The sequence below is a fragment of the Plectropomus leopardus genome, chromosome 9, assembly GCF_008729295.1.
Source record: "Plectropomus leopardus isolate mb chromosome 9, YSFRI_Pleo_2.0, whole genome shotgun sequence".
Classification (NCBI taxonomy): Eukaryota; Metazoa; Chordata; class Actinopteri; order Perciformes; family Serranidae; genus Plectropomus; species Plectropomus leopardus.
The window spans coordinates 16,490,847-16,516,555 of record NC_056471.1 but is presented as its reverse complement, the minus strand read 5'-3'; the positions used below and the strand labels follow the sequence as shown (position 1 = coordinate 16,516,555).

At 40.8% G+C, this 25,709-nt stretch overlaps 2 protein-coding genes across 6 annotated transcripts in view; both read left to right on the top strand.

The window, feature by feature from the left end:
- The first annotated feature begins 1,568 nt into the window (after window positions 1-1,568).
- dele1 (DAP3 binding cell death enhancer 1) lies at window positions 1,569-9,104 on the top strand. Of its 2 annotated transcripts, none has more exons than XM_042493967.1 (12): window positions 1,569-1,750; window positions 3,124-3,259; window positions 3,714-3,816; window positions 4,228-4,372; window positions 4,568-4,786; window positions 4,903-4,985; window positions 5,088-5,181; window positions 5,305-5,447; window positions 5,561-5,719; window positions 7,323-7,415; window positions 7,895-8,054; window positions 8,224-9,104. In XM_042493967.1, exons 1-12 carry the CDS (start codon window positions 1,720-1,722, stop codon window positions 8,475-8,477), a joined length of 1,620 nt encoding a protein of 539 aa, XP_042349901.1. In that variant the 5' UTR covers window positions 1,569-1,719; the 3' UTR covers window positions 8,478-9,104. The 2 variants fall into 2 exon arrangements, with proteins under 2 accessions (XP_042349901.1, XP_042349899.1); XM_042493965.1 differs by having other exon boundaries at window positions 8,221-9,104.
- Window positions 9,105-10,350: 1,246 nt separating this feature from the next.
- Window positions 10,351-25,709, top strand: part of LOC121948230 (amyloid-beta A4 precursor protein-binding family B member 2) — a 49,299-nt gene continuing 33,940 nt past the window's right edge. For 2 of the 4 annotated variants that reach the window (XM_042493572.1, XM_042493570.1), the window contains exons 1-8: window positions 10,351-10,817; window positions 14,757-16,036; window positions 16,790-16,998; window positions 18,553-18,702; window positions 19,345-19,430; window positions 19,550-19,610; window positions 21,885-22,031; window positions 23,086-23,213. In XM_042493572.1, coding sequence (XP_042349506.1) covers window positions 14,788-16,036; window positions 16,790-16,998; window positions 18,553-18,702; window positions 19,345-19,430; window positions 19,550-19,610; window positions 21,885-22,031; window positions 23,086-23,213 — 2,030 coding nt within the window. In that variant the 5' untranslated portion in view covers window positions 10,351-10,817; window positions 14,757-14,787. Of the gene's footprint in view, window positions 10,818-14,756; window positions 16,037-16,786; window positions 16,999-18,552; window positions 18,703-19,344; window positions 19,431-19,549; window positions 19,611-21,884; window positions 22,032-23,085; window positions 23,214-25,709 lie in introns of all 4 variants that reach the window. The other 2 variants (XM_042493571.1, XM_042493569.1) reach the window with 1 other exon arrangement.

Sequence of the window (25,709 nt, the reverse complement as noted above, 5' to 3'; positions counted from 1 at the left end):
ATTCAGGTATTCGATGCAAATTCCTTCAGGGTATTTATATTTTAGCATTGCAACCATCACATTGTGAGGTGTGCACTAGTTTCGAAATGTTATTTTAAAATTGCATTTCCTTGTTTATGAAACCTGTACCTTTAATATATACCTCTGAGCCTATATTTTAAAAAGGGGTAGTGTTGTGGTGTATCCGGAAGACTGACTCCTCTGGTGAGTTAATGCTCTTGTGTTTACTAGTTTTTAAGTAGATACTGCAAAGTCAATTAATTGCCTTTTCTTTACATTCTTCTTGCCATCAGTTTTAAACTCCACAGGGTCCTGAAAACTCTGCAGCACACAGGTCAGGAAAAGATTCTGCTAATAGCCTGAGAAGCAGCCAGGATTTTAGATATAGGCCTATTGAGGCCATGACTTTGAGAACAGCACATTTGGGCCTGGGGGGTAATTGGGCCTGCTTATAAACTTTATTTTTACTTTTTTTACATATAACAAAAGAACATAATACAGATTCCACATACAGAGGGTAGTATGCAAATGGAACAATAAGCGCAATAACCAAAGACCAAGTGGTATATCACGCAAGACAAAAATAATGGAAAACATACAGATGTTAAGTGTTGTGATAGCCTTGCTGTCAGTCAAATTCTAAAGTAGTTCACATATTACTTGACATCCCTGAGGAAAACACCAAAATATGTTTTTTATTGATATAATTTACATTCATGGATTTAAAAAATCCAACACCATTATCAAATGAGTTTTTTTTTTTTTTCAAATTTCCTTTCTTTGTTTTTTTGAAGAAACCACACATCACATTTTCCCATAATATTGTAAACCATCTATTTGATCAATGACAAATCTTTTATAGGTCTAGCTGGAATTTGTCTATGTGAAAACAATGCCAAAGTAGGTGTAAAATGTTTCTAAATGTTACAGGATGAGCATTACTGTTTATGTGTTAGAAAATGGATTTTTGCATGAAGACTGGCCGGGTGATATTTATTAATAATTTTGAAGGACACCTACTTAAACTTTATCATGCTTAGGTAGTTATGAGGAAGCATCCAGACCCTCTTACAATATACAATATATCATAAACTGATTCCAATATGATACATATGATACTGATATATATGCAATAAAGACAATATCTCTTTTAAATTATGCCACTTATGGCTCTGTTATTATTATTTGATAATAATAATAATAATAACTTTATTTATATAGCACCTTTAAAAACAGAGTTTACAAAGGGCTTTGGCAATCAAAACAAAACAAATAATGCAAGATGCATAATTTCAATATAAAATAATACAAAGGCAAATAGAATATATAAAACGTAAATTAAAAAGATGGAAGAAGTAAATTTAGGGATGTTGTAAGAAACAAATATTTCCTAGACTTTACTTCAGGCTGCCTGCAGTTCTCCTCAGCACCAAACACAGGCACTGACACGTTGATCTGCTGTGAGACATCACACAGTCATTTCTCATCACCCCGCGTGGTGTCGCTGTCAACAACCTCAAACCACTATCAAACTTTCTCGGTTGCGTCACTTCCGGCTTGGTCCTCTTCCGACACATCTCGTGTTTTTATTTACCTGAGTGACTCTACGACGAGAACCGGCTGCAGTCGTTATTCATGGGGCCAGACGAGCCCCCGAGGACACTAAACATGCTTCACCGGTGACACCTCTTTAGATAAAGCTTCTTTAAAAAACGAACCATGTGGAGACTTCAGGGTTTTGTTGGCAGAGGTGAGAGAAATGTCACGGACACATCCCCCCTCTACGTAATGCCATGTTGTGTCGCTTTTATTAAGAAATAAACGCCGTTCAACGTGATTCCGTGCTAACATAGCATTAGCTGTTTAGCTAACAGCTAATGTTTAGCTAACCGCTAATGGAGTCAGTTTATCTATAATAACTAAAAATACTTTCCCTAGTTTTTGCTCTGTCGACTAACAACGACTACCGGGTTATTTTGGGCAGTCAGTCAAGTTAGCTCGTGTTATTGACCAACTGGTTTCTGGACCCAGAGACTGTGTACGGCTAAACTGTAACTGTTTAAACACATAAACAAACATGAACATATATTACTTTGTCATTTGTTAAGTGTCAATAACGCTTCCTGCACTAAACACCTGTGCACGTGCTATACAGACACCTATATCCAGTGTGTTATTTAGAGAAATGTAAGTTTAATGCATTGTCTTTTCCGCATATTAGTTTCAGTTTGTTAACATTCGTGCTCACATTTAACCACTAATAAATTCAGAATGTACAATAAAAGAAGTATACCTATATCTAAATATACAAATTAAAAATAAATAAGAAATGTTGTATATGTTATTACTTTTGTGTTGGCGGGGATTGACTTATTTATTAATGATTCACATAAATTGTTTTTGTGTTTTACGGATATGTTGGGAAAATTTGGCAAAATTAGTACAGCACTGCAAAACTATTTGCCATAATGGCATTTCATTTCCTAAAAGTCAGTGTACACATGTTAACCAATCAGATCATAATAGCTGGGTTCTTACAATTTCTGCAAAATGCATTTGTGTTAGGTTAAAAAAATAGAATTAGTTGTTAATTAGGTAATATTTCAGGACTTTAATACTGCAAAAGTGCAGCTGCACATGTTCTGGTACTTATTTTATATGCCCCATTGTTCTACATAATTTCCCAGAAATTAACAGATTAGTCGTTTAATTTTTATTTGAAAGGTTTCTAAAAACCTTTTCCAAGATAATCTGACAGATGTGGCATGTCTGATAAAACAGCAATACAAATGCATAGGTTTGCATCGTACAGTAAAGCACACAGTTGACGATTAATAGATAACAAAGTTTACAATAATAGGACAGTTAGTTCTCTCAGGGAAATTCCTGTGGAAAACAACAACTGATTATAAACTGCTAAAGTGACCAAACTGAAATAACTGTCTAGGATCTTAGTCTCTTTTCCTATTATTCTCTCTACGAAGTTTTCTAGGAATTTAATAAGAAATGACACACTGTGCTCTGTATGTCAAGTAGCTCCTAGGAACCATGTATTCCCTGAAGTTTGAACACTGGACATTAATGTCTAATTTCTGCTGTTTTTGTATTCTCATCACTTCTCAGTTCTGCATCGATACCATGCCAGCAACAACCCCCTGCGCCTCCCCCAGAACCAGGGGCAGTCTCAGGGACTGGGGGAGGTTGAGGTCATCAACAGCTCAGCTGTCCTCTCCACCTCTCGACACTCCTCTGACGGCAGGTACTGTCACACCTCCATCGTTTTCTTTATTACTGTTCAAACTTTGTCAAGGTCTGAGAAGAAAAGCCTAGAAAGAAATAATAGAAAAGAAAACCACTGAGCGTCTCACTTTGATCTTACGACTTTGGCCTCAAGCCACTGGCATATTATCAGCTGACGTAAAAATATCCTTTGAATTAAGGTCAAACCTCAGTGATTCCCCTCATCCCATTCCTTTCTTGTTCCTTTACCCCTTCTTTGAACCCGTTCTCCTCTTGGAGCGCTCACACTGCCTCCCCTTTCAACTGTTTGCATCATCCAGTAGCATCTGCTGTAAGCATGTACAGGGGTGTTCGAGGGCACAGAAACAAAGCCATCTGCCTGAAAGATAATATTTCTGTGGTGCCTCATTACATACTGGAAATAACAGACATATAATTGTAGTATTTTGTTTGTGCTATTTTTTTTCTGTCAGCTCACAGAAGGAGGAGGATGACGAGAAGAGGAAGAAACAGAGGACCTTTCAGTTTGGCTACGCTGAGCTTCCACGTTACACAGCCCTGGATGCTGTGGGATGGGTATGACTTCTATTTTTACAGTTTCAAAAGTAAAAGACCTTTCTTATTTACTAATATGTCCAGTATGAAAAAAAGATACAGGCAGTGAGTGGAGTGTAGCTAAAACTGAGCTAATATGCTCTCTCCTCCTTGTTTTGGTTAAAAGTCTAACAGCACAATTCTGGATTAGTTGAAATGTTTCAATTGACTGTTTCCAAAGGCCAGTAAAAAGAGCATTGAAATGATTTAATCAATTTGAAATAAAAGTATAACTATGATGACGTCATGATGATATTTACATAGCAAAAGAAAACAAGCATGTTATGACTGTAACAAATCACATTTAAGCTGACTCTCCACATGTTGGTACCAGAAGTAGCAACGCACATCTCAAGTTCCCATGACAGCAGTGACGGTGATGTCTCTCCACAGGGTGCTGCAGCGGTTTTGTTCATGCAGATCTGCAGGAGGATCCACTCCCAGTTCTCCTCCAGCACTGAGCCGAGTCCGATCCCTGGAGCCCTGACAGCTCGCTCCAACCTGCACAAGTGTGGCTACCGCATTCTGCTGGAGATTTGTAAGTCCATAACGCACTATTGGAACTAAGCAATAAGTCCACTCACGGTTCACCATTTTCATCAACTAAGAATATCCTGGTTTACATAACACACTTTTAACCATCCCCTCCTTTTCCTTTTAATCGCATGTAATCAGAATCCTGACTGTTTTTTTTTTTTTTCTGTTTGTGTGCGTGTCTGTTTGGGTTCCCCAGTGTCCAGACGTGATGTCCTGCCCAGAGGGAGGAGTGTGTTGTGTCTGCAGGGGGTGCCAGAGAGACAGAATCAGGATCAGTCCCCGGCTCATAGCAGCAGCAGCGGCAGTTCAGGTGACGCCAGTGTTCACAGCAGCAGTGAGCAGGACCATCTGACTGCTGACTGCTCCATCTCTGACCAGCAGAGGACACTCCTGAACCATGATTCTCCTTCACCTGGTTTGTTCTGCGCTAATAGTTGAAAGATGTTTAAAATAGTATTTTTATCACATTTTTGTTGGCCTAATGTTTTATGGAAGCAGGAAAATAAGACTTTTTCCTTGCCCCACTCACAGAGGAATCACTTCTGTCAGCATCTCGTCCTCTGCAGAATGACGCTGACCAAGACATCACAGAAACAAAAGATGCTAATGACAAGGTGAAAGTCTACCCATTTAAAGAAAACAGTATATATTTTCCTTATCCTTGCAAATTACTGATTGACTTGGTATTATGATTTTTTTCTCTTCTGTGTTTTTAGGACATGTTGTCAGATGAGGAAAGGCTGGCAGGAGCGGCACTGAATCTCAGACATGTGGGAGAAACCAGCATCCCTGTTATCCTTAACATTATTGGTAATGATTTATTGACACGATAACAAGCCAAATATTTTTCACACATTCGTTTCTACTCAAGGCAATTCTTCCTCTATTGTCTTAATGTTTTTGAAAAATTTGATAATTTCTCTATATTTTTAGGTCTCGAAAGTGCCAAGAGTGGGAACTACGAGGAAGCTTTTACATGTTTTGCGGCTGCAGCGAAGCAGGGTTACAGCAAGGCCCAGTTCAACCTGGGTGTGTGCTATGAGAAAGGCAGAGGAGTCAACAAGGACAAAGAGAAGGTGAGAATTCAGGCAGCGTGCTTTTTTCACTAGTGCTTCATTATGCTGAAATTAGCATATTTACTCTTCTGTCAGAAATCAGTCTGAATAACACTCTACCTTTTCCTCCCAAGGCTCTGTATTACTACTGGCAGGCAGCAGTTGGGGGTCACAAACAGGCTCAGTACCGCTATGCAAAGCTGCTCCTGACCAGCAGGGCGCACCAGAGTGTAGAGGAGCTGAACACAGCCATCAGCTTACTGGAACAGGCTGCTGCAGCTGGACTTACCAAGGTGGACATCATGACAAAATCCTATTAATGTTAATTAATTATTTCACAGAATACTTTTGCAACTGTAGTGCCAGTACATTAAAGTACTGCAATACTTAAAATAATATTTTCTCCAACAGTGCTTTTCGACATTACTCTTATCATTTTATGAGACATTCAATGTACTCTATCCTGGTCACATAATAACTTTTGACATGTCACAGTAGGAAAAGCTATTTATAAGTCATATAATGAATATTAGATTATTTCTGTATCGCTGCTTCAGTCTCAGGGTCCTGGTTTCGAGCATGCTGCCTCACTGTCATGACTTATTGGGAGACGTGAATAGAACAGAGCCTTCATTAATGTTATTAGTAACGCTTGCTCTTCTCCTATTATGAAAAGTCAAAATGCCTCCTGATCAAAGGATTACTATACTTGTTAAAAAGAGATGGTGAAAAGTGCCACCGTTAAGCCATGAAAACAAAACATTAAGATTTATTTTCCATTTAGTTTTAGAAAATAAAACCTGGAAAAAGGTATATGTCTGTCATCTTAAGAACATAAAGTTCGTCCCACTGTAATCATCAACTCAAAGTTTATGACCTTTTTCAGATCAATTTGAGAACCAGGGAGAAAATAAGATGATGAAGTAAAGTAATACGATGATGTTGTGTTCAATTATAAGCGTTTGGAGCCTGATTGTGGCATTTTGATGCAACATTGCTCAATGCAATTATCTTTTTCATGATGGCAGATAACCAATTAGAGTATAATTACCAGGACTTGCTTTCCAGTGCTGTAGGAGTTATCTTAATTATCAGTCAGAATCAGGTTTTCACATACAAGGAATTGGCCTTGGTGTATGATGCATAACATTTAACAAAATAAGAGAAAATAAAATCTAAACGCAAGTAATACAACAATCAAGAAACATAAAATAATAAAAAAGAATGATGATAACATGGGAAAAAATGTGCACAATATATCTGTTTTAAAAATGAAGAGCTGTACAGGTTTGTGCAGGGATGTGCAAAATATGTTCCAAGGAATGTGCAAAAAGTGACAGAATAGAGTGTAGGGAATATGCGTGATTATGTACAGAGATGATAATGTAAAGGAAGATGTGCCTAAATGTAACACACTGTGCAAGATGTGTCAACAAGTGATCAATGTGCAGATATTTTTTTCATGAAATGGTTTGGCCATAAAACATAATGAATTATGGAAAATGACCATCAAAATTCCCTAAAGCCTAAGGTGACCGCTTTAAATGTCTTATTTAGTCCAACCAACAGTTCAAAACCTTAAGATATTCCATTGACTATCAGTCTCAGTAAGGAGAAGCTTAAACTGGAGAATGTTAGACATTTTTGCTTGAAAAACAATTACTGGTAATTGACAATCAAAGTGTTTGCTTTTCAGTTTTCTTAATCAGTCAATCGACTACTTGATTAATCAAGCACTCGTTTTCAGTTGTGATGCTCTCTATTTAGCTTTGATGTAATCATTGAGCCATCTATTTAATCACTGGCTTTTGCTGGGTTAGAGCAGGTGTATGTATCATTTAGTGCTCGTATATCTTTACAGAAGTAAAACAACTCTGTGTTCCTCTTCCCCTTCAGGCTCAGGTCTGCCTGGCTTCAGTCTTCTCTCAGGAGCCGGTGAGAGACGGGAGCAAGTCCGTCCAGTACCTGAGGATGGCAGCAGAGAGAGGAGTGTGTGCCTTCTAGATGCTTCTTGTGTTTTATCTGTGGCTTTATCGCTGAGATTTCACCTCAGCTCCTACTGTCCCACCATCTCATTCGTTGTGCATGAGGCCAATCTACACCGTCTCCTGCTTTTTGATGCTCACAGCTTATTTGTAAAACATCCTAAATTACACATATTTGCAACTGTCTGCTGCAGTTGTGTTGACGTACTGACTATCACTACATGTGACTTTAGAGCATTGCTAAATATGCTTTTCTGAGTCACACAGAGCTGTTATGCTTGTTTTCATAGTGGCATCTTCAGTCCTCTGCCATTAACCATGTCTGCTTAAATTCATGGCGTTTAGCGGTTTAGAACGTGTAACATTAAGCTTCCTGCCTGCCTCTCCAAAGATGTCGCCAAATCAAGTTCTTGTACATATAGAAGATTTTTCCTGAAGTTCAGATAGACAAACCCACACATTTAACTTTGTTTATGTGTGCAGGATGACACCGCCCTGCTGTTCCTTGGTCAGTGTTTCGAGAGCGGATTTGGGGTGCAGCAGAATCTGAGGACAGCGATTGAATACTACAAACGAGCCGCTCTAGCAGGCAACAAGCAGGCAAAGAGCCTACTGACGCCTCCTAAGGATAGATTCACCAAGGGTAAGCACATATGGCAAATTTCACATTTGTATTAGTCATTGCATTTTGTGCAATTGTCAGTTATGGCACTGCATGTGACGAGCTTTTAATGAGCCAAGACAGCAGTGATAATATCTGTGAAAATGAGCAATTCATTTCTCTGCTGTGTCCCGCTCTTCCTCACCAGAAGATGCCGTGCTCCGCTCCATCCGTTCAGCTCCATGTTTCTCTGCAGCCGACCGGTGGCTCCAGCCGCAGCTCTCCTCTCTGGCCAGTCATTCACCTCCCTCCACCAGCCGCCCCATCACCCTTCCATTTCTGCCTCACTCTTGGAGCACCGGGAGCCTGTGTGTCTCTCCTGTCCTGTCCTCCATGCCTCTTAACGTCCATCCCTGCAGCGATGAGGGAGGAACCTGCCAGTGGACTGTAGGGATAGGTGTATAGGATATCCTGAGCCCGCACAGGTCAAGCCAAGGAATGTATTTCATAGCATGAATGTGAGAAGAAAGGTCAGAAGTGTGTAAGGTATGTATGTTTATTGTGAAGTTTAGGTTAAAGTAGATTTTATACGTGTGTAGACACTTAAGTATGTTGAGGATTTTTTATATGTCTGAGAGAGTGGTTGGATTCAAGGTCTTACAACATTATAGAATGAGATATGGAAGCTTTTCTATATCTGTTTCTATACAGAACAGTGTTTTCTGTGAGACAATTTCTCCTGTGAGAAACGAAATGTGTTCTGGGTGCCTTTGGGTGGGTTGACAATCTTAGATGTTTCTCTCCCTACTAATGTTGGATTAATCACTTGAAAAAAAGTTTGGTATAACTGTGTCTGTTAACTATATTGCATGGTTTCACACATCTGAAACTGACAAAGTGCTTTAAATTAGTGTCATGTTTAACCTTTAATGATAAGGCATCATTGTGAAAGAACAATTTCAGAGGAGATCAAAGGGAATGTTTTCTGATAGCCCAAACTGTTAAATACACCAAAGTGAGTTATAATGCGCTTTGAGGAGGATGTTGTACTGTTAACGCACAAGCTAAGTAAAATAATAACAATTTAAAAAATCCCCTCTATTTTTGTCATCAAGCCAATGATAACAGGTTCATCATTATTTAAAAACATGAATGAAGACTCACAATAACATTAATGATTAATAATATTTTCATTTTGAGTATTTGATTTATAAATTATGTATCTTTTATGCTGCGTTACATTTACCTCGGAAGTTGGAGGTTGAAGCTGGGAATAACATCACACCAGAATTGATTGCATTGCCTTACACCAAGTCTCAAAACGAAGATGTTGATTGAAGATGTCGTTGGCAATACCAGCTGATAAGAACACATTAGGGGCCGAACACACTGAGACGCTAGAGAAGCTCCGCCTGTTGGGCGCTCCTTTCTTGCTCTCGCTCTTGCTGCTGTATGACATGTTTTTCTGGGGGTTTTGGGCACGCATAAAAGTTAACATTTTTTCAACTTTTCTGCTCAAGCCGCGGAGTCACACCACTTGTCAGTGTCACTTTTTGCATGCACAGGCAGCCCTGCATCACAGGTGCTCCAAGCTGTTTTTCCTCTTTCCATTTCAAGGTGTTTTTGGAGCAGTCGCGCCTGGCAAGATGCATCTAGATGTGATCGCCCCTTTAGGCTTTATTTTGCACATACACATACTGTGGCAACATTGCCACAGTACTGTGGCAGTACTGTGAGTATGACCATTTTAATAAGACACAGATAAGAAAGAAGTGCTATTAAATGACTAAAGCTTTGACTACTGTTGATGCTCGGAGCAGAAAACTTGGATATTGAGCTTGGGGGTTTTTGAGGCTCCTCCAACTTTCTGAGTCAGAAAACCGACCTCAGGGGGTGTTCCAGTTGAAATTTTCAACTGGGAACTTGGAAATTCCCACCTACCAGTGCAAATGAATCGCCCATTAGACACCTTACGACTAAACAGCAGAGTGACCAAATTTAAATCAATTTTGAAACCTGTAGCTGTCACATTTAATAAAGCACTTGAGCACACCGTTTTGGTAATATACACATTGATACTTATGATATAACAAGTTGACAATTCCAGTTTACCTGTTTCTGGATTTATTGGCAAAATAGAAAAAACTGTTGCAACTGTCCCTGGTCTCCCCCATTCCAAAGAGGAGAGAGTATTGTAATCCTGCATTCACAAAAGCTTAAATTTTAATTCAGCAATACAGTAGTCTGTACGTGTCGTCTGTATGGAAATAACTTTATAGAGGGTAATATCGTTAGTTTTAGGACCACTTTGAGTCAGTCCTCATACAATATTTATCAGCAGAGAAATAAAACTGTGTTTCAGGGGCAGATGTGATCATCGGTGCAGCACTATAATACTATTCATATTTCTTCACACTATAGCATGACGTAAGACCCCGATGATGTGTGATTTCATTACCTGAGTTGCAAAATAACACCGGCAGATTTATTATGGTTGCGTCTTCTCCGTGCGCCGAGCGTGCTGCGTCCGCGGCCGTGATTGGCCGGCTGTGCTGAGAGCTCCACAGCGCCACGCCGCTCCGGGATCCTCTGGTGCAGAGAGAAAGCGCAGCTTGGCCGCCAGCGAGCACCGAGCCGGGCTGGGAGGGCAGATGATGTGATGTGATCCAATACGGGCGGCCGGCTGCAGCTACGGGCGGACTGGCACTTAAAAGCGGCTGTCGACCTCGGCCCTGCTCACTACTGCGTGTGTGTGTGTGTCGTCGTGGGAGCGGAGGCGCAGAAGCCCGGAGGCTGACCGAAGCGGTGAGTGGATGTAAATAGATGCTCTAGATGGGATGCGCTTCTCTCCCAGTGCGGCGGTGGTGATGGGGCTAGAGAGAGAAATGGGCTGGATGCTGAAGATTTACTGCGTCTGTTCGCGACAGCTTTGCTTCCGCAATAATGGCAACTCCACCTGTGTATCTTCGGCGTTATGGTGCATTTAAAGACGATCTAACGCTGTTTCTGATACACCAGCAAGGGACTTTATTGAGGTGGCAGCAAGAAACGAGGGGCTAGAATACTCCACCCATGACATCATCGACTTTTCCAAGTTCACCCCCCCCCCAGCTTTGTGCTTTCATCTGTTGCATTTCATTTGTGAGGCAGTGGGTGCAGTTCAGAGTTGAGGCAAGAGGCCTGCCATTGCAGGGAGTAAGTTGATAAAAGATGGTTTCCCCCGACAGGCCAAGATCTCTGTCAATACCTGATGATGAATCCCTAACGCTGTTGTGGAACGATACAAATTTGATCCGTCTTTATAGGGTGACCTTCAAGTGAATACACTTGTCTGTAAATCTGCATGCAAGTTGAGCAGACAATGTAAACACCCAAAGCAGATAAGGATCCTGTTTTGGCACCTTGCCCCAAAAATAGAGAAGAACATTGTATTTTGTCTGTCAACAAGTTTTATTGTCATAGTGCGAGTAAATCTGTAAGAGAGGATGTTACTTATATGATATGTGCTGTTTTTTTTTTCATATATTGCTGTACATTTTACTGTCATGCAAGTGCAAGGAAGAGCAGCAACAGAACCAAAAGATTTGTTTATTGATACATTTTATCAGCATGCAGTTTGCTCTTGTCCCGTGACCAGCTGCTAAAATCTCGTGCATCTCATGAACGACCTCCACTGTTGAGAGCACAACAGATTTATTGAAGACAACAGTTTAACTACCTCTGTGTGTGTTGACTGCGCCCCACTGTCCTGCAAACTGCTGTGTCATTCTCTTCACTTTCTCCCTCTCTAATAACCATCCTCTCTCCTCCCCACTCCGCTCACATCCTCTCTTTGCCCCACTTTGTTCAACTAATGGAGATCTGGCTGCATTGTCGAAGGGGTGGGGGGGCAGAAAGAATAGGACGATCCAGTTTGTCTGCAACTCAGACTCAATAATAGTAAAAAATAGAAGAAAGGGACAATAGGGAGTTGAAATGCTGTTTGCTTATTACTCCTTGACTGTTTTGAGGGGCTGTGCCAGGATGTGTAATTCGTCCTCTGAGTCATGCATTATATTTGTGTGATTTTCAGCTTCAGTGGCTCAAGGCACAATTTGAAGCTGTCTGGTGGAAAGCTAGCATCACCACACTTTTTAGGCTTTTAGCTCGGTATCAATGCATTTTTTAATATTGAAAAGATTTTAGAAGCCGCTTGGCTCAGTGCAGGTGGTTTGTACTTGTTGACACTGTTTGTGTCTGATCACAGGCCTGGAGTGTGAGCGCATGCAGATTCAGCACAAACAGGTTGTTGTCGTTGTCTGGCTCAGTGACAGAGGGACAACACGACAACCACCCAGGGACAGGGGAGCTGATAGGGGCCCCACATGAACAAAGTGCACTGCCCAGTGATTCTGCTCTCTCCAAAAATCCTGCCTCTGTCTTTTCCCAAGATCTTGTCGTGCTTTAAAATCTGCTGCGTATGTATTTTCCATGTTTCTGAGAAAAGGCGCTGATGATGACTGCAGCACTGTTTGAGGTGGCAGGATGTTTATACATAATGCTTGCGTGCCTGGGCATGTTATTCTACCTGTGTCTGTGTTCAGTTGTTTAGTCCTAGCTTCCCACAAGGTTGTATCCAAATTAGGTAATTCAAAAACAAAAGTGACAGTGATGCAACCCATACATGTGCTGTGTCTTAAGGTCACAATGACTGTCTGTCTTTGTTGCCATCCATCTGTCTGTGTTCTGCATCACAGGGCTGATCCACCCAGAGATAAAAGAGACACGGCTAGCTAGTTAGCAGGAGCTGGCTGCCACTTCTCCTCCCAACAGACTGGCTTATTGCTCAGCCCCGGCTTTCAGTCCTGGATGAATACATTGAGGGTCTGACTCACTCCCAATAACATGCAAATACAACCCAGCTTTATGTCTTTGATGCCGTGGTTTTTTAACACTTCAACAGTGACACCTTATGTGTAAAAGGGGGCGTGGGGCTAGAGAGGAATCTGCAACATAGTGTATCAATAAAAGCCCCTAACACTGAGCTGCAGCCAGAGAGAGCAAAGAGCAGGATGCTTTTTATCAGCTTCATGTTCAGTTGTAACATCAGAGAAATGCAAATGAGCGACACAGCACTGAAAGTCTCAACGTCTCAATGATGTCATCATTATCCCATCTGTGATGATGTCAGAGACAAGCACATAGAATACATTTATTATTAGTACAGTGCAGGATACAGAGAGGCCAGAGAAACAAAGCTTTTAAAGATAAACTAACCAAGTGACCAACCATTTGCCAGCCATAAAGCTAAGTAGGCCTAAAAGAATCTTTCACCCACAGGAAGAAGAGTGTTATTGTACTCTGACTGATTCAGGGAAAATAGAAAGTGAGACATTTCTCTAACTGTATGTATTAAAACACCTAATAGAAAAAAGTTTAAATGGAAACTTCAGTATTTTTTATCAGAGAAATGAAACGTTTTTGTTAACCTTTCACTGATCTGGTCTGTTTGTAGTGTGTGTGTAAACAGCTGTGCGTTCCATTACCCATAGTGCCATACTACTCAGTATGCCAGAATATCCCAATGTCCCAACACATAGTATGTCAAAGGCAGGATTCCAAAATTATCAGGATGTTCTGCTGCATCCTGTTGGATTTTGCATTGGCGAGCCAGATTGCTTTTTTGGCTTTTCTAATTCACAATCCTACCCTACCTTATGTAAATTTTACTGTTGTGAATATGTTAGAAACTACAACTACTAAAGCTATGATAAGAGGAGCTCACCGAATTGATCTCCATCTCTGGCAAAGTCAGAAAATGGGTTTTGTTTTGTTTCCAAGGTGACGGATATATGCACAAGAGGGTCGAAGTTTAGGGTGCAGGGAATGAGGAAGTATTATGTGCATACTACCTGCAACAATACATACTTTGTAAGGGCAGTCGCAGTACATACTAAAAATAATAGGAACAAATATACAATTTAGTAACCATGCCAAGTCTTGCTCAAGGAGAAGCCTCGCTCTGAAATCTTGCAGACATTTCCACGTTGCCAAAGTCAGCTAAATATTCAGACATGACATTTAAAATATTTGAGATAATGCTAAGCCATGCTTTCTGTAATCCAACACAACAAACTCTTCCCGACACTCCTCTCTCCAACTCTTGCTAATGTTTGCACTGTTGTTTTTTGTGCAAGTCTCTTCTTGTGAGATTTCAAAACTCCAACAGATTCAAACAGATTTCAGAGTGAGAGTTCAAATTGACGAGCAAAAGGTTAGGAAGAACGTTTAATTTCTGTGGTGTTTTCTATTATGTTTTTGGACACTTACAATAAAAATCTGATCCTGTCAGTGATTAAAAACAAACACCTGGATGGATTTTGGCAGCACACAATTGTCCATAGGCAGCTGGACCGCACCAGTACCGCTGCAGTTTTCTCAGCACTGGATCAAATTGAAATATTGTTGTCTCCATTGGGCACTTAGTCACAGAAACATGGTAAAACAGGGGTCAGGTAGAAATATACTGAAGTTTACTTTCAAATCCATCTAGAAGAATCCTTATCAAAAATGTAATGTTTGATGTTATGTGTTTATGTAAAAAATATAATTATATTAATATTCATATATGGTTGACTTGTATATTAGTTTTTTTACAGTGTTTTTGTCAATATTGGTATTGGCCATAAAAAGCATCAGTACCAGTATCAGCTGGACAAATACACTGTTACATGAGTCCTAACGGTGTGTCTCTTCTCTCATCAGCTCTATCACAGCAGTGTATTTCCAGTCAGCTATGATGTCAGTACAAACTCCTCCCCTCTCCCGCTCCGGCTCATCCCCGTCTAATGTGGGCTTGGCCAATCGCAACGGATCCTCTGCCACCCCTCCCACCTCCCTCAGCCTTCGCTCATCATACAACCAGCTGCTTGGGCGAGACGTCATCAAAGAATCCATGGAAACTGGAAGTTCGGCCACCTTGCCAAAGAGCCGTCAAAGGTACGCAATGACCAGTGTGCGGAGCGCCATGGGCATAAGTGACAACTTGGCTTTGTCCTCTAAAAATCAACCTGTAACCAGAGGGAGGGGCCTCCCCACAAAGTCCTCCTCCAGTTCTGCCCTCTATTCCTCCTCATCTTCCTCTTCTCTGTTCAATACAACCAACCCTAAACTGGCCAAGAATGGGGCCAACATGCAGAGACGGGCCGAGAGTCAGCAGATGGAGCTGAGCAGAGCAAATACAGAGGGCAAAATTCACAATGATCTCATCAATAACCCCAGCTCTGATTGGCTAGAATTTGGAAAAGACAACTCCCACCTGCCCCCGTTCCGTAGACGGACCAAGAGTTTCTTGGAGTACCATGGGAAGGGCTGGGATCTGGACCTCAATTGGGGAAACAAAGAGGAAAAGGAGCAGAAGAAGCAGCAGCCATCCCCAGAGAAGGAGCAGGCCAGCCCTGTCAAGGAGAGGGAGAGTCAGAAGGAGGAGAAGCTCAACAGCAAACAGAGCTGCCAGGAGGAGAAGGAAGAGGTGGAGCCAGTGGTGGAAGAGGAGGAAGATGATCCCACACCTACACCGAGGCAGCCCTTGCTACCAGTGGTGGTGGAAGCCCCTCTTTCACCCACCTCCTCCTCTTCCACAGACAGCCCAGAGTGGGTGCCAGACAACCAAAACCACATCCAGAACCAGGCTCAGGTCAGGGAGGAGCTCTGTGCCCATGTTCAGGCTAGTCCACGCAGTCCTGCAAAGCCACCTCGAAGCTCCCAGCCGCGGGTGATAAAGGTCGAGCTGCACCCCAACAATGAGAACCAGTTTCTGCAACAGTACCCGCCTTCTTCCCCTAAACAGAATCGAGCTATAGAGAGAAACACCCCTACCAGGAACAGAGCACCCCCCACCCTGCCAGATCCTGAACCAGAGACCGGACTCCCTAAAGTAGGTCTAAGAATGGATCTGACTCCTGAAACTCCATCAGAGGATGAAGACTCCAGTTGGACCACCCTCTCCCAAGAGACACCATCTCCTCAGACTCCACGGGAGACAGGTTCGACATGTGTGATTTGTCTTTTTATCTGATCTTCCTTTTCTTTTAATGAGCATATCTGTGTCAGCCTTTAATCATGTCTTCATTACACCCTCCTTTCATTCCCTCTCTCCCTCCTTCTGCCTCCTACAGACTATCTGATCTGGAAATTTACCAAAAGCCTCTTCTTAGGCAAGCAAGTAACTCCAGCAATAATGCTGGAACCTTGAAGGCCCCTGTGAGCCACCTTATGGCACAGAGAGCGATTAGGATGGACAGAAGGGTAGGATACTGCAGAGAGCAGGGTGTGATAAAGGAAGGAGTAAAGGGAAGAGAGAAAAGCAGAGCTGCATTCAGTGAGCGATGATTGCCAAGGAAGGATGACAAAGCAATAGTTGGAGACTGTGAGGGAGAGAAATATAAGAAGGCAGATGGGGAAAAAGAAAGCCAGGAGAGAGAGGAAGGGAGAGATGCTGAAACCCACTGGGTCCAACTACAGGGGATGAGCCCTGGAGTTGCTATGACAACAGAAACTAAGAAGGGACAGGCTGACCATCACTGAAATTTACCCTGTCCATCCCTGTGTGTGTGTGTGTGTGTGTGTGTGTGTGTGTGTGTGTGTGTGTGTGTGTGTGCGTGCTTACAGCCTTTTGTATGTATGTTTGTCACGATCACATGTTTTTGCAGAGCCTTCCTGCGTGCAAACATCCATATGTATGTGTTTGTGTTATACAGTCACACAATATGTTTTTGTGTATCACTGTCATCCAGCAGCAGATGTATGGGGTGAGGGGGACCTGCCCCCAGGCTGGCGGGAAATCTCAGACTCATCAGAGATCTATTTCTGGCACATCCCCACTGGCACCACACAGTACCACCGACCTGTTGCCTCCGGCAACCAGCACACCTCTCCCGACAATGAGCCAGAAGCTGAGCGCGAGCCACAACAGGAAACGCAGGATTCCCTCAAGCCACCCAATGAGGTGAAACCCACAGACCTAACACATCTCATGGTCAAATATTTTTTTTATTTAACTTTATGTCTGCAAAGCTGTAGATACAGATTTAGATTAGATACAGGTTTTAGACACAGTTTTTGAAAATCACACATAAAAGCTTTGCTTTGCTTTGGTGTTGAGAATTGACGAGAGACATGAAAATAGAAAAGAAAAAAATACATTAAAAATGTTACCATTTGTACTGTTAAGTACTATTTGAAAATGTGTGCAATGTAAGTATTGTAACTATATAATGTAACTATGCTCAATCCCAAGAGAGAATTTTATTATGCTAAATATTAATAATAGAGAGAGAGAAATAATTTATTTAAAAAGGATCTCTGCACCTCCACATACGCAGTTTTGTGAGTAAGTTGGGTGGCAGTGACATTTCTCCTACCCTCCTCTATAAGATTTTAACAATGGGACTGAGACCCATAATTAGATTAAATAGATTAAATAGGTGAAAGCAGCAATAAATTTGGTTAATTTACAAAAAAAGACACTTATTTGTAAAATTAAGCATTAAAGTTGAATCTTGTCTTGAAAATAATTGGACAAAACAGTCTTAACTCAAGGTCCTTTGTCCTGTGTTTTAAGTGGTTTTAACCGTATCTAACTGTCTCAGTGAGCCATCTTCATGGAAACTTAGCAGACTTCATTGGATGATAAAGACTGAGATGTGATTGAAAGCTCTAGAAAAAGTTAAGATTATTTTGTCAAACATTTGTAAAATTAGTTTACAAAAGCACGATTTAAAATAAATTAAAGTAGCGACATGTAAAAAGCACATTTAAACACAGGTTAAAATGTTTTCTGTGTGGTCTGGGAAGAACCTCTATTATTTCAAAGGTTGATGTTATAACTGGCTAATGTACAATACTATTCCAACTAAGACGTCATTACCTGTCTATGTCTCTGTATTCGGATAGAAGACCAAAAGACGGCTTGGTTCGGTTGAGGGGAATAATCTTAAATTCCAATAATACTGCATTTGTGTTTATTTATAATTCAACTGGGTTTTTTAAGTTGAGGAAATTAGCACAGACTACAGCTAAAAACTACAGTTTTAAATCTTAGTTATGATGTATAGGTTACAGTGCTTTGAAAGAAACCCAGCTGCCATACCAGACTTTTTGTCCTACTTTTTCCAAATTCCCCTAAGCAATAGCTGGGAACTATGATGTACCTACCTGTGGGATCCCGGACAGGTTCAGGAAAGCATAAAATATTGAGGGCTTTGATGGGCAAATCAGAAATTTTAAAAAGCCAGATTTCAAGTTATTATTAATTTACAAAAACACTGTGTGTGACAGTCCACCTTCTCAGACATTTCAGTCATAATTTTTTTTTTGCCAAATAATAACATGTAACTTTGGGTAAAATGTATCTTTTTTCACCACATTATCTGTGTTTTCCTAAACGACAGTCAGATTTGAGTACATCCCAGAAAACTGTTGATGAGCACTGATGTTCCCATCGTCCTCGGTCTGTCTCTGTTTCTCTCATGCTGCATCTCTCTCCGTCTCTCTCCCGCAGCGCCCCAGCAGCCTGATATCTGACAGCTCTGTGGAGCCGGTCCCCTCACCCTCTGGCTCCTCCCCCTCCCCCTCCTCCTCCTCCTCCACCCCCTACAATGATGTCACCTCTTCTGGACCAAATCTCAACACCAACACCTGTACAGCCAACGTGAGTCTCATTTAGCGTTAGTGTTGGTGTTTTAGAGTGTTCACTTGTTGACATCATTTCTCTCCCTCTGGAGAAGTTCAAAAATATTTTTGGTGATAGCAATTAATAGTTTTGTTAATGAATTTAGGCCTGAATGGGAATGCTGCAAATGTGCTTCAAAATTCAAAATGCAACACTTAACTATAAACTCTTAAAAACATAGCAAGTCATACTGTTACATAAGATGAAATATTCCACAAATAATTTGAATGTGAAGGTGGCATCACATCTAGCTTTTCTAGCATTTTTATTAGCTGTTTTATCTCAGTAGCACTTTGCATAGCTGTCTTTAGACTGTATTTCTCCCTCAAAGCTTGATGGTGTCATCGATTCATATCTTTGCTTTCATTGCTGCATTTATTAGAATTAAATGAGCACATAGTAATCTCAGTCCAGGTCAGTCTGAGGTGCATATTCAACAAAGATAATTATCTCTCATATGAAGTTAAAATGAGTATTATTCTCTTTGGTTATTACAAAGAAAATGAGATCAAATAAGTTGGTGAAATCAATATTAGAATCTGCCTGTTTTTAATCTCCATCCCCTCACAGCTGTCTACCTCTAATGTTAGTCTCTCTTTCTGAATGTCTGTTTTGCTCCAGGAGCTGAAGGACTATCCGGTCTATCCAGATCCCAGTCTGAAGGCATTTGAAGGGGCTACCCTCCGCTATGCTTCACTTAAACTCAAGTAATACACATAGTCTCTGCAGTAAAGAAATATGTATAAATTCTAGATTTGTGTGTTTTGATAAACAAGTTTGGGAAATATGACTCTTATGGGACAGTTTGTCTGATGTTTCCCTGCAGCCCCCCAGCCCAGCTGGAGACAGTGGACCTTAACAATACCTTCTCTGATCCAGAGGCAATGGTAAGATCACAAAAGCAACATACTTAAAGGGACAGTTCAGCCCCAAATCAAAAATAAATAATTTTCCTATACCTGTAGTGTTGTAGTGTGTAGAGTTTCCAAGTGATGGAGATATCGGCAATTGAGATGTCTGCCACTCTCAAATATAATGGAAGTATATGGCACTTTGCTTTTTGTGCTCAAGTGCCAAAAAATACACATTTGAAAAACTCAGTAGCAATGTTCATGCTCATGGACACAATGTGTGTGATGGACAAAGTTATTGGCTGTTACAACTACAAGCCAAGGACCTAAACTGTATATAAGTGAGAATCAAAATATTATCACTGTAAAATTTTACAAGCCAGTGTGGTAAGTAGCCAGTTTATTCACTAAAGCATCCACTGACTTTCAACACCATTTGGGTGCTACTTAAAATTAGTACTTAATGACACAGCCTGCCATCTATAAAGAGCTGTTGGCAACATTTCTAACATTTAATGAGCGCATATTTCCCAGTTATTAATCCAGTCTGATCTATTTTGTTGAACAAAGCCTTTAGCAAGTCATGTATTTGTCAATGAAGGGAAGTCACCACGCTCTGTTTGCAGTGACATAATGAACCCGCTCACCTTCTTACCGTCCTCTCTCTGTTTGTTGCAGTGCCACTCAGTGGTAACTCTTGGAACTGAGCCATGGTGGATGTGTTTAAAGCCAAACTAGTTTTTCCACAAAGAAAAGCACATGTACACCTCTTTGATCAAAGGCAAACTTCACCATTACTGCGAACAACATATTTAATTTACCCAAAATTAACAAGTTAGATGATGAATACTCACTTTGTACAAAAAGGCAAATGTTGCATCTTATTTTTAGATTCCAAAACCAAAGTACCATGCAAGTTTATTGTTAGGTTTGGATTTGTTCTTTTCCCTAGAAGAACAATATTAAATCACAAAGGACAGAAAAATAAGATCCATACATGCTTTACTGATTAAAATTCAAGTGAAAGAAAATCTTGAGATACTGAGATGTCTCTGAGGAACCCAGAAACTCAGGGGAACAGTGTGGGAATTCAGATATGATCTTCTGATGTGTGAAAGTTTAATGAGGAAGAGAGCAACAGAGAATAACATGGTCAGTTGGAGAGAGAGAGAGAGAGAGAGAGAGAGGAAAAAGGACACGAGTGAGGACAGTAAATGCTGCTAGCCTGAGGCAGTCCACACAAGCACAGACACACACGTTCACACCTACACACAGTCTTTCATTTTGCATGTGTTGTCTTCCCCAATCAAACCTCTCTCAGTTATTGCTCTGACTCTGGCTGGCTTGTGATGGTACCGTAATTGTCGCTGCAGTCGCTCTCAGTCGTCAATTATGACCCAATAGAAGTGAGTGGTGCTATATTTTTCTGCAGAGACTCTGCTCTCTGCCTGTATTTTCTTATTTTCTTCTTATTTTCTATGCTCAGGACATTTATGGGCATGTACCCCTGCAGCGTGAGGTTGGGGCTATATAAAATGGTAGTGGCCAGGTGCCAGACCGTAAACAGCAGGCATCCAAGAGACACAGCACCGAAAAAGATGCAAATAAAGCGAGGCGAAATGCCAAACAAAAGTAAATCTGGGTTTGGCCTTTATTTTCTACTTGGCTTTTTACTTATCTGCTGTTCATTTTACTTGCCCTGGCAAGCATTTAACAAATGGTAACCATCGTTTTTTTGTAGTATACCTTCAGATTAAAGTTCATTTGAACTTGGATCTTGTTTTTGCACATTTTGCCATGATTTCTTTGAGCTATGGTGACAATCTACTTACTGATTTGATTACTGAGCTCTTAGAGAGTGTCGACATTGCTGTAAAGAAGTCAGACAGGGCAAAAAGCATGACTTACCAGACAGGTTTTAAACAAACCCACAGGTTAGCCAAGTTTATTTGGAATCAAATTATTAATGGGAACAGTAAAAGTATTGCCTAAAATGTGTGTTTTCAGAGTGACATATTGATTCAACTTTGGCCTTCACAACTTGCCTAAATGTGCACACAGTGAAGGATGATTCTTCAAAGTGCTTTGAGAAAAGCTGGCTTGTTTATAATCTGTCTAATTGATTGACTTCCCTTATTTCTTGCCCCAAGAGACTTTATTGAATCAATGTCACCTTGGTTTGAAATCTTACCAATTTTATTGATAACCACAGTATTCTCAAAATCAACAAAATGAGCCAAAACTATTAAAACAAGATCTGTTAAAAGTGAAAACTAAATCACCTAAATGTGTTTGTTGTGTTCCTTCCAGTCATTTCCAGTGCGATCTCTGGGCTGGGTGGAGATGGCAGAACAAGACCTGTGTGAGGGGAGGAGCAGCGTGGCCGTCCACCACTGTATCAGACAGCTGTCCTACTGCAGGAGGGACATACGAGACTCCGCTGGTGTCTGGGGAGAGGTCAGTGTGTCATCACAGACAGTAACATACAATATATACTATGTAGCCTCTACGGCAGTGGATGGGGTCCCAGCTTTTTGGCTTGTGAGGCAACTAACCTTTAAGCAAAACATTCCTTTCAGGCTGAAAGCCCAATTTGCACACTCTTCTTATCAGTGGTGGAAACTCGTTAGTAACGTAGCCCAGCTGATTATCAGAACAACACTATTTCAAATGAAATTTCAATCAAGTTTGTCAATTAACAGTTTTTCACTCTATTTTTCAATTCACGTGCATTTTTATCACCGCCATTTTCATCAATTAATTTTGGCACTCTGACTCTTGAGGCCACTTTATTTAAATCATAAATGGATATTTTGTGTTGTGAATGATCAATGAAAGATGGGGAAAATTATGAAACATTACTCTGCTTTTGGTCATGTCCAGACTGTTTTCATCAATTTAAATTAATGAAAGCGCTTTATGTTTTATCATGCTATTTTTTTATTTCACAACTGTTTTCTTTTTCCTTTCTTTTTTTATTTCACAACTACATTGCCCTTTTTCCAATATACACGCAATTACATCATCTCCATTTTAACAATTAATTTTTGTTACTTTCACTCCTCATTGTGTTTTTCTTTATTGCAGTTGGAAAGGCTAGAAGAGTTCAAACTATCAGTTATGTCACATCAAAAAGCCAGAAAAAAACAAATGCAATTTGTGTTTCAGAGATGACTTTTGTTTTAATCATCTTGTAACCCCATGTTGTGAACCACAGCTATAGTGCATCTCTGTTTGTGATCTTGTGCAATAACTGTACATGACATACATTAATATCTTTATGAGGTGCAATAGCATTTGGCACTATGCACAAATAGTAGCTTCTGATATGCCACGTCTATTTTTTAATTATTTTTCAACTTTCTTTTTTTATTATTATTATTAATATGTATGGCAGGTGCACATTTGTGTGTATGTGCATGCATGTGTGGAATGTGCAGTTGTGCACAAAATTTATTTGTATAAGCCACAACAGCAATAAAGTCATTCAATTGATTTTATTCTTTTACAGGGTAAAGGGATGCTACTGGTTCTTCAAGATCGCATGTTGACCCTGGTTGACCCAGATGATCGCAGCCTGCTCCACTCTCAGCCAATCAGTAGCATTCGTGTCTGGGGCGTCGGCAGAGACCACGATAGGTAGGTGGACATCACACATCTTTCTCCTTTTATTAAACTTTTTGGTGTTGTTGCTGCATTTTGTGGCATTATTGGCTATTTTATCCCACTGTTTTAGCTATTCCAAGTGTCATGTTTTTTTTCTGTTGCACACAAAGAAGAACACAAACACACAGCCTCAGACATGCACATTAGTGTGTGCAAACACACAGCACATGCAACACAGTAAAATGCACGTTACATTCTGGCTGATTCAGGACTTTTATCTAATCGTCAGAGAACTGAAGTCAGCCTCATTAATATTCAATGCATATTTGCGCAAACTGCATTCAAAACTCCATAATTACACTTATTGCTCCATGTTTATGCTCCAGACAGAGGACCTATGGGGCCCTCAGTCATTTGGCAATGTCCCATGGTCTTAACCTTTCACTATTGAGCTGACAGTGTGCTGAGGCTAGCACAGCTGCTAATGGGGGGGGCAAGCTAAGCCCTCATTGATATGGGCCCCTCAGGATTTCCATTATCCCACGGAGCAACCACTTCAAACACTCACACAAAGCCTGAACACATCTGGAAACATTAGTGCTGGTGTGATATACATACAAGCATGGATGTAATATGTATGAGGCATGTAGTTGTATTTGCATATGTGCATATACATTTAGCATACAAATAATATCCTGACACCAGTAAAGAAGTCTTTTAAACGTCTCTTTTCAATGCAAAATGTTCAACCTCTAAGAGCTCAGAGACTTTGGGAGATTCACTTTGGAGATGTGTCACACACAGACCGTACAAATGAGAAGAGTGGTGGAGGTTTGCAGTCCAAAGTAACTGTCTGGTCCTGACATGTGTAATCAGCTGTTAAGGGATTGGGTGAAAATGGAGTTTAAAATAGCATCTGTGTAAAAAGACTTGACCCCACTTCACTCGCCTGTACTCGCTATGACTTATTTCTCTCTTCCTGTCTGCATGTCTTTCTACCAATATCTTATTTCTACCTTTCTCTATGTTTTTTGGGTGCTGCCATAGTCTGTTTCACACAGTGAGTGATGCTGTGGGATCCACTCTTCTTCTCTCCTTCCCTCAGCAGCAGTACCACAACGTTAGCTGTGTGTGTGCGTGAGATAGATAAAGAGAGGGAAAGAAAGGAAGAGAGTCCCTCCACCCTCTTCCGTCTCAGAGGATTGAGAAACTTTCAGTGGCTGTCTCTCTCAGCGGTAATGGATAAAGCGTGTAGTGCAGGGAAGAGGGGAGGGTCGGCCCAGGCTCTTATCCTTCTTTCTCTCACTCCATCTCTCTCTCGCACAGCATTACAGCTTCCACTCTCTTCATCCTCTCCTCCCACCAGCACTTTAAAATCTGCAGTCTGCACTCTTGCGTTTGGTTTCAGGCTCATGACTTTGGATGTATTATAATTCCACCCTGGCTGGGAGCGTGTGTGTGTGTGTGACTTAGAAGATATTTTATGCTCTGAGACTGCAATGCCCTTTCAGTATATGCAGCAAATTGTTTTATAGGTTCCCGCATCTGTGGAGGGAAGTGTGTGTGTCTCAGACAAGAACATATGTGGAGCTTGGAATAGCTGTGTCTTGCCACTAGAGTGCACTGTATTCAAAGTCTATGCAACCAGAGAGGATGATATTGTGCAACTCCCTACATAAAAGTATGTGGACACCCCTGATGATTTTGCTCTGGAGCTGTTTTTAATGGTTCAGGCAAAACCCTTTGTTTCATTTTTTTTTGTGGCAACAGTTTGGGGAAGCCCATATTGTGTTTCAGTGCGACATATCATGCACAAAGCCAGGTACAAGCCACCTTTGTGGAAGTATACAAAGAGTTAATGAGAAAGAAGATGTGTAACTGAACTGCCAACAGTTGCATTCTCTTGTATTAACTTTCTGTAAAGCATATTCAGGATAGATCGATATACTATAAAGCAATTTAAATGATCAACTCATTATGAACTCCTGAAGCTGCCTTATAACGAGATGATTGTTTAATTTAGCTGTGGTGCAGCATGGAGAGATCTAAGACATGCAAGAGAAAAGGTACTCGAGGAGAGGTTTGGGAAACGCTGCACTAAAGAAATATATACTGTCATTTAAAAGTTTAGAATTATCTGTTATACTGATGTTTCCTTCAATAATGACCAGTTTAGCAGATAAAACAGTACAGTGCAGACACCTAATTAAAAGATTACGCCCCAAAAGATGAATGATTAAACAATGTCTCTACAATGCACAGGGGAGAATACTATTAGCTCTTGGACTTTGAATTTGGTTTACAGTTCAGAAAAGCGTAAATGACCTTTGACTAACACCGAACAACAGCAGTGCTTTCACTTGGGCTCTAAATATTTAGTTCGTCTATTTTCACTGGGCCCTCGGCAGTCTCGATAATGCTAGACTAGACTAACTGTATAACTAGACTTCTATTTCTGTTATGAAATTCTCACAATAGCTTTGCTAAAGCAACATGCCTGTTAATGCCAGCTCGTTTAAGGCATTATTG

Coding starts and splice junctions, on each gene's coding strand:
- dele1 (XM_042493965.1), top strand. CDS start 1,720: ATGTGGAGACTTCAGGGTTTTGTTGGCAGAG. Junction 4,373..4,567: donor CCGCATTCTGCTGGAGATTT/GTAAGTCCATAA, acceptor TGGGTTCCCCAG/TGTCCAGACGTGATGTCCTG. Junction 5,720..7,322: donor CTGCAGCTGGACTTACCAAG/GTGGACATCATG, acceptor CTTCCCCTTCAG/GCTCAGGTCTGCCTGGCTTC.